Source organism: Cricetulus griseus, chromosome 2 (genome assembly GCF_003668045.3).
Source record: "Cricetulus griseus strain 17A/GY chromosome 2, alternate assembly CriGri-PICRH-1.0, whole genome shotgun sequence".
Lineage (NCBI taxonomy): Eukaryota > Metazoa > Chordata > Mammalia > Rodentia > Cricetidae > Cricetulus > Cricetulus griseus.
The window spans coordinates 444,761,342-444,774,627 of NC_048595.1; the positions used below are offsets into that span (position 1 = coordinate 444,761,342).

At 46.1% G+C, this 13,286-nt stretch overlaps 1 protein-coding gene across 2 annotated transcripts; it reads right to left on the minus strand.

Annotated features, from left to right (window-relative positions):
* Positions 1-4,896: 4,896 nt before the first annotated feature.
* Positions 4,897-9,617, minus strand: Mterf4 (mitochondrial transcription termination factor 4). 2 transcript variants are annotated; one of them, XM_027397657.2, is made up of 4 exons: positions 9,473-9,617; positions 8,411-8,909; positions 6,497-6,681; positions 4,897-5,505 (listed from the first exon to the last, which is right to left on the minus strand). In XM_027397657.2, exons 1-4 carry the CDS (start codon positions 9,491-9,493, stop codon positions 5,146-5,148), a joined length of 1,065 nt encoding a protein of 354 aa, XP_027253458.1. In that variant the 5' UTR covers positions 9,494-9,617; the 3' UTR covers positions 4,897-5,145. The 2 variants fall into 2 exon arrangements, with proteins under 2 accessions (XP_027253458.1, XP_027253459.1); XM_027397658.2 differs by having other exon boundaries at positions 8,411-8,859; positions 9,473-9,591.
* Positions 9,618-13,286: the final 3,669 nt, after the last annotated feature.

The window sequence follows — 13,286 nt, forward strand, 5'->3', positions numbered from 1 at the left end:
GGCGAAAACACTCTCCTTCCTACAAGCTCTGTTGAGAACTGGAGACACCACCACACCCAGAACCTTGAGCAATGAGGTCCTTTATCAGACACCGATGGCACAAACTAAAACTCAGCACTGTGCTGTTACAGACCCAACCAGGAAAGTTCCAGAATTCCCTGACTATAGCCTCCCAATAGACACAACCTGGTCTGGCCTTGCATTCGAATCTGCTTGCAGGTGGAAATGAGACTTCTCCTTATGAAAGAGGGGAAAATTCTCTCTCTCTCTCTCTCTCTCTCTCTCTCTCTCTCTCTCTCTCTCTCTCTCTCAGCAGACCAGTTACAGTGAGGCACAAGAATCACCTGACCACCACAGGGCAGTGGACCTGGGTGGTAGAAGGATCAAGGATGCCAAACACCCCTGGGGGTGCTGGGAAGGACCTAAGCAAGTACCCCAAACCCTATGGATGACTTTCTACTGGGAGAATAGGATGGGAGCCTTGTCATGTAACGTCCAGCTGACCCTAAATAGAGCCTCTCACTGGGAGAGTTATACTGGATCCTGGAATTCTAAGTACTAATAGCCCTGAAATGAAAGAAACTGCCTGTTTGATCCAGCATGCCCCACCCACCACCCCTTGCATAAACTGTGAGATGTTAGAGGGCATTGAATTTTTTTCCCACAATAGTCTGGAAAATACTGGGTTACTCTGCAGAGACTGCTGTATAGCTTGAACTCAGCTCAGCCGTGACTTCATACTGACGAAACATCAATTGGGAATGACAGACTGGCTGACCCGAGACAATTTACTCCTCTTGCTTGGGAGAGCCAGAACAGTGCCACCTTTCCAGTGGTGGAAGAGAGCCAGCCACTTCAGCAGCAAGTCACCTTTTTCTTCTAGAGGACATGGAGCAGAAGTGACACACAAAGGCCCAAGAACAATAAAGGAGCACCAGGCGAAGCTCACAGAAGCAGGCAGGGCATCTGCACAGATAGGTCAGCCAGGCTCTCAGTCAGACCCAGCAGCCAGGCCTTTGCATTTTCACCATCAGATGTGAAAACCCTGCAGCTGACAACATTCAAATCCTGTCCACTCAACCACACCGCCATCTCACCTCTGCCTCCAAGGTGCACACGAGAAACACCCTCCAACACTGTGAGCAGTTCAATCCCACAGAGATCAAGAATCCACAAATTATTTGGTTTTAAAATATGTATATGGCAATAAGACACTTGAAATATTAAAAATGAGTATCCCTGCCACCACCACAGCTACTTACTTCATACTGGCTTATAGAACACTTACTTTCTGAGCAACAGGAAAGAGAGACAGGAAACACATGCACACACACTCACCAATACTTACCATTCAAGGCTCCCCTGGGAAAAGACCCAAGGCCTTCACCAGAAGAAAGGCAGCAGAGGACCAGAAGCCTGTTGATTCCAATTGAAAACCACAGGCTGAGCCCAGGTGTCCTCACATCCATCCCTCTGCATCACAGCCAGCCGGGATTCTGGTGATGCAAGAATGAATACGGGTCCCCTGGGGGACAGTGCCTGCTGCCTCCAGAGAAAGGCTGTGGTGTTCAGAGGATTGTACTGCTCTTCCTTCAAAAGGGTCCACATGTGCTGGTAACACTGCCAACCTCAAGAATTTTCAAAACCCAGAAAGATGAGGTTCAAAACTTAAACATGACACCAGTTTCTGGCTGTGGTTGGTTTCCCCTAAGACCTGTGTCCTCTGGTTTCTAGGAGACAGTCAGCCAGACCTGCACTCCTGCAAGGGAAGCACCTGTCATCTTAAGCCAGGGTGTTTTCTGAAACTCTAGCCAGGACCTCTGTGAGTATAGTGTGTCAGTTACCTGGGTGAGCAGGCTCCCAGTCAGTGGTGCTTCTCGGTCCTTAGAACCCATTCCCAGACTCCAGTGTCAGAGCAGTGTCCCTTGAGCCCTCAAAATATAGAGAAGAAAAGACCCAGCTTTCACAAAAGATGCCAGAAGGGCCATGTGGAAACAGATGAGCTCCACCCTGCTCCTCTCATTTATACTGACCTAAAGAAGAAATGCTAATCACTACTATGACAGAGTTTAGACATGTGATCTACAACTCATGGTTGGCAGGGCAGACAGAGTATTTTGGATTTTCAGATGGAATGACCTCTCTGGCACCCACCAAACTTTGCTACTGTACTACCAACATGGTCACAGGTATAGATAGGAAGGCTGTATTCCAATAAAACTTCATTCACAAAAGCAGGCAGTAGGCCACAGTTGGCAGGTACCTGTTTTATGAGATGATCTGGACCTCCGTCTTCTAGAAAGTCACCTCCTGAATGACAAATCGCCATCAAGGCATGAAGACCGCTGAACCTTCAGAGAAGGAAAGTCAAGATCTTTGCTCGGAAACCTAAGAGATGCATACACCACAGGCAACACATAGTGGCACAGGGCAGGCAGGCTCCAGGAGTGTCCAGGGCTTCTTGTAATCCGTACCTCAAGTAGATGGTGTGGCCTACCAAGACAAACACACTATGTGGCATCTGCTTTCCATCCCACCCTCAACAAGGCTCTAAGCAACCGTCTTCTGGCAGTGACGTCAGAACCAGAAAAGCCAACCAACCACACCTAGATCCCTCAAGAGCAGCGCTGACCTGACTGGTGATCCAGCACCGAGAACCACGTCCCGACCAAAGGCCTCCTGCCCTCCAGTTCACAAAAACATACTTTGAAGAGTAACATTTTCACTAAAACTTTCTGAGCCTGTGTATAATGCAATTTTTCTTTTTTCAGGAAGATGGAACAGTCAAGTCAATAACTCACTACTGTAACTTAGATACACACTGACTTATCTAGAGACCTGGAGAGCCAAAGACAGGGCTCAGAGACCAGGTCCACAAACATGCATGTCACTTCCATGTGACATTGAGACCTGCCACCATCTCTCCACATAAGCTACAGTGAATGGCAAGACCAAGTGACATCACTGGAAATGTATATGAAATCTTTATACTACACTGATGACCTCAGGCGCCTCACCCGCCAGGCACACGCTGCCACATTCCTGTTTCCAGTTGGAGCCTGTGTGTGGACCCTGCCGACTGAATGTGGAGCTGTGGCACAGTTAATGGTCCCAATGTGTCCGAGGGGAGAGACTTGCTGGTGCTGAGGAAGTGGTGTGAAGCACCCTGAATGTGATGTCTCTGCCCCTGCTTTCTCCCAGCTTTCATAAGCAGAGTTACATCCTTCAGAACAGTCCACTAGGGAAATGTCACAGTGGAATCAGAAGATTGACAAGGTGTAAAGATTTATTTTTGTGTCAAAATCAAGAAGCAATCATCAGTCTTTGGACTCGACATTTGCTAATCAAAATATGGGATGAGCAGACACCTAATTAAGCTCAGGGTTAGGGTTCTATTGAGCTCTGATGGAACCCGAGGCCAAACATCCTACATTCAGGGAAAGTGGAGGTTACTTTGATGCCACAAAGTGGGAGAGTAAGCAGCAAAGAATGAATATCACTGTTCTCAGAGTTTTGTCCAGACCAAGACCAGATAGGAAGCATTCCCTCCTCCGCTGCCCATGGGCTGGTAGTGGTAGACAGGATGGTTTGCTGTGTCTTGCTTTGTGTGGAGAGTCGAACAGACAGACACACCTTTGCCAGGAGTTAGCCTGCCTTACATAGCTGCCATAGTGGGAGCTCTGATTGTATGGGGGTCTTGGAATGACTGCTTTTCTTTGTAAACACCCTCCTCTTTGCAATCAGGCACCGGGTGAGGCCAAAGCCTCTGCACCTTGATGCTGATTCCTCACAAAATACACCTCTACCTTAGACAGAAATAAATTCCCCAAGTCCATTTACAATCCAAATTTGTTATGGTCACATTACTTTACTGGGCCAGGTGGGGCAGTTTTTCAGCTTTGACACTGCAGTGCAACATAGGGTATTTTCCAGTATCCCTGGCTTCTACCCACAGTATCACAGGGCCATGACACACAAAAAAACACCTCCAAAGACTTTCAGATGTCTTGAGGATCGGGGTCATCCCTATGTAAGCATTGGATTCTGTCTACATAGAAAACACAAAGCCCACATAGAGGTTTCATATGACTATTAAATGTCACCAAGTAGGAAAAAAAAAAAAAAAAGCTTTCTGCATCACCAACCCTGTGCAGTTTCCTGAGGTAGGGCCACAGACAACTTTCTAGGAGGCCTCAATCCTCTGAGCCTTAGCTCCACCAAACCAGGTCTCTCCTCAGAGATCACCTCACGCCAGCCAGTCCCAGTACTTCACATCAGTCGGAGACACTCACCATGCTCCCCAGGGTGATATCCACGTCAGGGTATCTGAAAGCTTCCTAGAACAAACCAAAGTCAGGCCCGGGCCTGTGCTCTTCTTCATCTATCATACAGAAGATGGAAGGGATGTCCATCTCAGACCACCCCCAGCCCTCACAGTGCCAGTTTTGAGCCAGTTCACTCTGGCTGCACAGGCTGAAGAGCCAAAGATACTAGGCCTTGAAGTGGCTACAAGCCAGGAATCCACATGAAGGCCAGCCTGCCTAAGCAGGAAGGGTCAGCAACTCACAGGTGTGAAGTGTTTTGCTAATCTGAAGACTACAAAACTCAAGAATACGTTACTAATCATCGCCTTTCACTCTGCTGTACACTCAACACATTAGAGGGCCGTGAAATGTCAGAATAAAAACATGACTATTGTGTTTTCATAAAATAAAGTGCTATGACATACTATATATACTTCATGCTACATTCTTGTGATTTTTCTCTCTACTACTACAAGGATATACAAAGTGGCCCTTGGGCCAGAAAGCACCTCTTTCTCTAAATGATTTTGGAATTAGCACCAACATATTTCAATAGAGAAAAAGACACCAAAATGGAATGGGTTACACCCCCTGGATTTTAACTGCTCAGTCCTTTATTTATTTAGTATTCAGTAGGCCTCCCAAGGAACCCAACGGACCATACAGCATTCTCTATTTGGTTTGATGAACCTACATCTCTGATGGATCACAACTTTTTTTTTTCATCAAAAAACAAGAGTTAGTATTAAAGATGCTTGAGAAGATCCAGGTGATCTCCCCAAAGCTTTGAGAATCAGAACGATGTCTGGCATCTCTGGGCCCTTTTCATCCCAGTCCTCCATCACAGCAGCTCCTCCTCCTCCTCCTCCTCCTCCTCCTCCTCCTCCTCCTCCTCCTCTTCCTCCTCCTCAGATGCATGGCTCTTGGATTCCTCCTCTTCTCGATCCAGGAGCTTTTTAAAAACTCCAAACTCCTCAGCAGAGGAACACGCTGTCCTGGCCAAAAACTCCTCTTCAGAAACTCTGAGAATGTCCTTTAGTAAAGGGTTAGGGATCTGTGTCTGCCCCTTCTTATCAGGGGTTTGGTACCGTCCAAGGCGCTCCAAGTACATGTGCCTCTGCTTGATCTTGGTTACTGAATACTGGAAGAAATCACTCCTGACTATGTCCAGATGCTTAAGTCCCATCCGAAAATATGCATACTGGAAGACACAATCATGTTTAGGAAGCTATGTAGAGAACCTTAAGGCCTATCATTTCAATTCAAAACAAACATTAGTCCAAAAACATTAGGAAAGAATCACCCCATTAGTAACAGTAGAATAGCCATTCTCTAATACCAACACTTATGTGAAATCTGACAGCTTTCAAAGTATATTCAAATTCATGCTGAGAAAAATGCAGCAGACAAAGGAGTGTAGAGGAATATGCTTTTCTTTAAATGGGGGAACAAAAATCCTGAGTATAGGAAAATCCTACCCAAAGAAGTTGTAAGATACCTAGGAATTTTTTTAAAAAAGTGTGAGTACACAGTTTTTATGCGCAACTATTGAGTATGTCATAGAAGGCCAATGAAGGTCAAAGGCCAGGCTAGCTGGTCCACAGTCCTTCAGGGTGTCTCCTGTCTCTATCTCCCAACTCCCCACATGTACGCTGGGGATCTGAACTCAATGCTGGCACAGTGTTCTCATTTGTTTGCTTGTTCTGGTTTTGTTGTTGTTGTTAAGACAGGATCTCTACATAGCTCTGGCTATCCTGGAATTCGATCTGTAAACCAGGCTGGCCTCAGAGACCCACCTGCCTCTGTCTCCTGAGTGCACCACCCAGCCCAGCTGCACAAGTGCTTTTGACCTTATCTGTCACACCTGTTACTAAACTATTAGGACAACTGTCACACTTCCCAAATCCCCACACAAAACGACATTCTAAGGGTAGTAAAGTTTTAGCATTCTCAAAATTAGTTATTTCAGAGGGCCTCCTTGGACCTAGAATGGGGCTAGTCACTCACTGTTAAGGAAGTAAAGTGGAAGGACAGGCTTTCTTTGGAGGGGAGAAGAGAAGAACTGAGCTACGCTGTTCTAGAACAGGTGCTTTTAGCCCTGCTCAGAGGCTCCTTGTTCACCCAGCTGACCTTACTCAACTTAAAAACCTGAAAACCCTGCTGCCATCATGAGCCCAATCGCTTATTCTCACCTGGAATTTGTATTCTAGTTCGCTGGGGTCCTCCTGAAAAACACCCGGGCACCTGTGCAAAAGTTCGGTGATTTGCTGTACTGTGAATAAACACTTCTCCTTGAGGACCTTCACCACATTGTCAATGTCCCGCTGACGCATGGTAAAAACCTCAGGGCAACCATGAAGCACTCTCTTTAGTTTGCCTGCAGATCATTAAGAAAAGGGAAGCATGTAACTTAAGATTAAACAACACCTAGGGGCTGGCAGATGGGTCAGTGGGTAAAGGCACCTGAAACCAAGCCTGATAATGAGTTCAATCTCCAGGACCCACATGCGGAAGCAAACAACTGACTCTAGAAGTTGTCTTATGGCATCCACAAGTGCCCCAGAACCTGTACAACCACCAAACACCCACTGATACAGATACACACACATACACTCCGAGGGGTGGGGTGGTGGGGGGAGAGAGACAGGAGAGGAGAGGAGATTCTTCTCAGATCCCTACATCCCTAACCTGGCCTCCAAGTGGTTTATTGTGAGCTACATTAGTAACCGTATTCAGACAACTGGTATAAACAGGGACTGTCCCAGACAAAGGGGAGTAAATGGTCTTATTATCGTTGGGCCAATTTTGTTACGAATATTGGCAAGTTTAATAGCTGCAAACTTAAAAACCACTTAGACTGTGAAATAGTTTCCCAACAGCCTAGTTGGCCACTGTTTCTGTCTCACTACAATGTGAAGATAAATTTCCAAAGGGTAAGCTTTTTTTGTTTGTTTTTAGTTTATGTTCCCCACCACCACCACCTTTGGTTTCTGTTTTTTTTCTTTTTTCTTTTTTTTTTTTTTTTTTGAGATAAGGTTTCTCTGTGGCTTTGGAGACTGTCCTGGAACTAGCTCTTGTAGACTAGGCTGGTCTTGAACTCACAGAGATCCAACTGCCTCTGTCTCCCAAGTGCTGGGATTAAAGGTGTGCGCCACCACTGCCCAGCTGTTTGTTTTATGTTTTTTGTTTTTTGTTTTTTTCAAGACAGGTTTTCTCTGTGTAGCTGGGACTATCCTGGAACTCATGGCGATACGCCTGCCTCCACCTCCCAAATGCTGGGATTAAAGGCGTGCTCGACCACACCCAGCCAAAATGTGCTCTATTTTCTTCTCTCAAATTGTGCTGCAATACTGACTGAGCTTAGACTTAGATGACACTGTAAAAGAAAATCTGTCAAGAGGAATATAGTTATCTTTTTGTTTATTTTCTAGAGAAGGCGGCCTGTAGAGACACCAAGCATAGTGGACTCTAAACCTCCCTACTTATGGGTAAAACTCTTACCAGGAACAGTTAATAATAAAGAAATAAAACTGGTCAAATGGGTAGAGAAGCCTGGAGATCCATCCCCATCTCCCTTCTCCAGAAGAACGGCAACAGTCAGGAGAAGGGAGAAGGCCTCTCTACCAGCTTTTCAGGGACCTGGCACCACCACCACCAGGTCAAATTTCTGCACGGCATGTTTTTGCAGATGTCACATGTATGGATGCATACACATATACCGATACCACATAGCAACACTAACCCACCAAAACCAGACTTCATGTCCCCACTGTTCTGGAGCTAGAGACCTCAATGAACAGAACACACGGGACTTGTTTTGGCCTGGTTCTCTCCTCCTGGCTAATTTCCTCTCATCCCTCTTACAATGCCTTCTGCAGAGGGCCCATCAGACGTTTCCTCGGAAAACTTTCCTACCTCACATCACCTTACTAAGGTGTGTTTAGCCCGCAGCCCGCATGCTTCTAGGACAGCTACAAATGCAGCCTAACACATTTGTAGATGGCATGGCATGTCACAATATCGAAAGGCTGGCCACCCCCGCTAAGCAGGCTACTTCTTCACTAACTCTGACTCCCTCACACTACCAAGTCTGCTGCTTCATCTACCTTCTCCAAGCCCAAGCTTCCGCAGGTAACTGGAACGCCTCTTCATCTGCATCGTGGACAGTTTCAGTAACTGTGGACTTTTCGTCACGGCCACAAATACAGGTTCTGGGTGCAACCCTAAGAGTAGAAATTCTGAAATTATGTCCAGCAACTGTTGAGGATGGACACTTGGCTGTAGGCTGAGCAAACTGTTAACATGGGCTTCATCGAAACCCATGTCCTGGAGGGAACTGGTGACCTTTTCAAGCTCCAAGGACTTGGGCTCCACACTCGTCCCCCGATCCTCATGAAGACACTGAACAAGATGTGTCCTGTGCTCTGGTGCCAGCACATACTTTTGGGGTCTAACACAGGACGACTCTCGAAGGCTCTCTCCACCGGGTACTGTGGTCAGTTTGCAGAACAAGGCAGGACTCATCCTTTTCCGTTCTCTGAGATGAGAAGTCTGCCTAGACAAACAGGCCCAGGAGAGGCCCGTTAGACGGTGCCAGTCACAAACCTGTAAGACAGCCCAAGCAGAATCAGCTCTACCTCAGGATAATGACCACCACAAGATCACTGAGCCGGAGTATTTTGGCCCATAAAAGCTCACAGTTTTTATAAACTATCCGTAAAACCTCTGGTCCTAAAAAGTCTCCACGGAAGGAAATGAGCATGTAGACAACAGCAGTTACTGAAGACGCGGGAATCGGGCACGACCAATACTTTGAGCTTCACGGAGGGCTGCTAGTCACTGACGTTTGGTGGGCACTGAAGCGCAGCACATAACGAGTTACGCACCCGGTGCCCGCCACACCGGCCCCCAGCCCTCTCTAGCGTGGCCAGCCCCCTCTCCCGTCTCGGGGGTCCAGGCCTCCTGGGCCCACAGTCGCCACACTGGCCAACTCCGTAGAAGCCAGCGGCTCATCTCAGGACCAGGCTGTCTGTGCACCCGCCACCCGGGAGCGCTACCGCCACAGAGTGACCGGATGTGGCCACAAAGCAGCAGCGGCGGTGCCTCCTCCCCGTCCCGTCCCGTCCCGTCCACGGCCGCTGTGAGCCCGGGACCTACGGCAACCTCACCTGCCGACCCAGAGCAGCCATGAGCCCAAGCGGCGAACGCAACCGGGACACCGGAAGGGGCGGTCCTTCCTGGCCCACAGTGTCCGGCCTCCGGTCTGTGTCCGCCCACTCTCGGGTGACAGCGTTCCTCAGTTCCGCCGCCAATCCTTTAGTCCCGCAGGCTCCTGCCGGATGCAAGCCGCTTGCAGATGCAGCTCCCCCCAACTGCGCAGCGCGTCTCTGCCACGAACAAGCAATGCTACCGGGGTTTCTCAACTGCCCTCCTTAGTTCGGGTGAAGCTAAGCTCACACCATCTTTTCCTGTTGTCAAGTACACTGGCGGGAGAGGGAAGGGGGAGCGAGAACGGACGGGACACAAAACACACACAAAAAAAAGCATGCGTTAGATTCTAGAAGGCCAAATAACCTAACTGTAATTGTGGAACCTAATTAGCATGGATTATTTTTACCCTTTCTGAAGTTCATTCACTGTCCACCCCGTCTAACCGAAGTTTTGTGACTATGAGGGTCTTTAATTTTGTTTTGGGTTTCTCTGTGTAGCCTTGGCTGTCCTGGAACTCACTCTGTAGACCAGGCTGGCCTCGAATTCAGAGATCTGCCTGCCTCCTGAGCACTGAAATTAAAGGTGTGTGCCACCACCGCCCGGCTTTTAAAACATATTCTTAGATCACCACTGGTTTTTGCCAATCCAAAAGCTAATGGTATCATTAGTTAACACCTAAACTACTGTAGGTAAGTGTTTTCCCAGTTTTGCTTTAGCCTTCCTATCTGTGATCCCTACTGATGTGTCTGGTAAATGACTTAATTTATGACTTTGTTCTGTAACTAGTAGTATCTCACCTAACTACATCGACGATGGAATCTCTTGGAGCAACCAAAATTCATGTGCTTGGGCTCACCGTTTAAGTGAATACTGTTTTTGGCAGGCATTGTAATATAGCAATAACTTCTCAGGACAGCCCAAACAAAGTTCTTCCTGCAATGGTAAGATGGATCCAGACCCAGATAAAGTATTTGGTAAGTTATATTGTTTAAAAATCTGTGTTTAGGATCAGCAAGATGGCGAAGCAGTTAAGACACTTGGCTGCAGCAGCTTGATGACCTCAGTTTGACCCTAGGAGCCCATGTAAAAGTGAAGGAGCAAGCCCACTTCACAGAGTTGTCCACTGACCTTCACACATACAAAATGGCACACATGCCCACATAATAGTTTCTTTTTAATTCTTTGTTCAACATGAACACCTGGCCACACACACTAAAAGAAGTCAGTCTTTTAGAGGCTGAAGAGATGGACCAGCAATTAACAGCAGTTCAGACTCCAATTCCCACATAAAAAATCCAGGTGTGGTCTCATGCATGGCTGCAATCCCAGCACCTATCGGGAAGGAGACAGGAGGATCATTGGGCCTTACTGAGTGCCAGCCTAGCCAAAAAGAAATGTAAATCCAATTACAGGGAGACACCCTGCCTCAAAGGAAGTTACAGAGGACACCCACCAGTAACTGCAAACATGTAATACACATACACCTCACATTCATACACACACACATACACACACACACACACACACACACACACACACACACACACAGAGAGAGAGAGAGAGAGAGAGAGAGAGAGAGAGAGAGAGAGAGAGAGAGAAAAGAGTGAGAAGAGTGAGAGAGAGAGATGTCTGCTATTTAAAAAAAAAATACATGGCCCAAGTAATAAAATGAGAGGAACAATGAATGGCATATTTCTACTTATAAACAACAGAGCCTTCTTATCCCAGAGGTCTGATTTCCCATAAGGATGAAGCACCACAGTGTTCCAGACCAATTTGTATGCATTAAATTTGCATCTTAGACCTGTTTAGGCAAAGAGCCTGAGAACCTTTTAGAAGGAAAGAACAGTACAAGATAAAATTGCCTAAATCCCAACACTTGTAAGTCATTTATCTATTTCTCCCTGGTTTATTGGCTTAACTGAGGAAAAGGATCTGGTTGTTGCATCAGTAAACATGGCCCTGCTCTGTGCTAGACACTGATCTAGTGCTGAAGTGTTTAAAACATCTTTGACAGAAGTGTTGTATAAAGGGACAGGAAAGTTGTAATCTGTGTAAAACTAAAGAATTCGTTTCTTTTGTCTTAATTTTCTGTCTAAATAAGTATCATTTTAGACTTTTACAACTAAAGCCTAAGAAAACCCTATGCCACCCCAACTTCTTGAAAATAATCTAGAAACTTGAACAAATCAGTCAGCTCTGGAATAAAGTGATGGCTTAGAGCATAGGGCTGCTGTGAAAGTCTGGCCGATCTTCAGTCTTCACAAAACTTTGCATTCTTGGGGCTGGAGAAATGGCTCAGAGGTTAAGAGCACTGCTTGCTCTTCCAAAGGTCCTGAGTTCGATTCCCAGCAACCACATTGTGGCTCACAACCATGTATAATGAGATCTTCTGGCATCCAAGCATACATGTAAGCAGAATACTACGTACATAATAAATAAATAATTAAAAAAAACTTTGCATTCTTGAATCAGACTTGAAATTCCAAGAGGAAAAATTATCAGCTGCCAGCTCAGTACTTTAGTCTCAGGGTTTTGAGAGGTTTTGTTTTGTTTGGTTTTCTTGCAAAGAACATCAATAAGACATCACACTATAACCAAAAGCTTTTTTATTTTATTTTATTTTTCTCTAGACAGGGTTTCTCTGTGAAACAGCCCTGGCTGTCCTGGAACTCACTCTGTACACCAGGCTGGCCTTGAACTCAGAGAGATCCACCTGCCTCTGCCTCTGCCTCCTGAGTACTAGGATTAAAGGTGTTCACCACCACCCCTCGGCCTATAACCAAAAGCTCTAATATTTTTTTTCTAATATAAAAATGGTTTTTGAAAAGCTGGATTTTGCATCTTCAGTCCGCTACACTACTGTCTGAAAAAAAAAATCTGCAATATATTGTGCTGTATGTATAATAAAAACTACAAGGAAATATGTTTGTTTCCTTCTCAGAAAAAGAGCTTATCTGAAATCAAAAGCTAAAATGTCACTAATTTCTGGGAGCTGGGCCTAGAAACCCTCAGTGATAGTAGGGTTGAAACCATTCACCTACACAAAGTTATAGTTAGAACCTTTCACCCGGACGGAGTAGAGCTGGGCCAGTCACAGGGTGTCTGAAAGAGCTAGCAGGGCGTTATTGGTTGGTAGATGGCTCATAGGCCTAAAGCCCCAGACTAAACCAGGATATATTTCTTTTTAGCTGTGATAAGAGGGGCACAGAAATAGAAAAACAAAACCAAATAGTTCTCATGTCCCATAGAGTCCTAGCCAGAGTAACTGTTAACTAAGTAGCTATAATTTGGAAAAAGTTCAAGAAAATAAACATTCTGGTCATTTTTGTCTAGCCAGCTCTATGGACTCCACACATCTATCACACATACCAAGTCAGTGGGAAAGAAACCCCCACCCCATGCACTCACACACAGAAAGAGCCGGGCACAGTGCCACACAGCTTTAATCCTACCCCTCAGGAGGCAGGCAGATCTCCATTGACTTCAAGGTCAGCCACAGTTACATGGTCAGATCCTGTCTCAAAAACTTAAAAGCAAAGAACAAAACAACAAAAATAAAGAATTTAAATACTCCTTTCAGGGCTGGAGAGATGGCTCAGAGATTAAGAACACTGGCAGCTCTTCCAGAGGTCCTGAGTTCAATTCCCAGCACCCACATGGTGGCTCACAGCCATCTTTAATGAAATCTGGTGCCCTCTTCTGGCCTGCAGGGATATATGCAGGAGGAATGATGTATACATAATAAATAAATAAATCTTAAAATACTCC

Excerpts from the sequence above, each read along its gene's own strand:
- Mterf4 (XM_027397657.2), bottom strand. The coding sequence starts at position 9,493 with ATGGCTGCTCTGGGTCGGCAG. Across the intron at positions 8,910-9,472 it reads TGGCTGCTCTGGGTCGGCAG|GTTTGTGACTGGCACCGTCT; the intron begins GTGAGGTTGCCG and ends GCTGTCTTACAG. Across the intron at positions 6,682-8,410 it reads GAAGCTTGGGCTTGGAGAAG|GCAAACTAAAGAGAGTGCTT; the intron begins GTAGATGAAGCA and ends AATGATCTGCAG.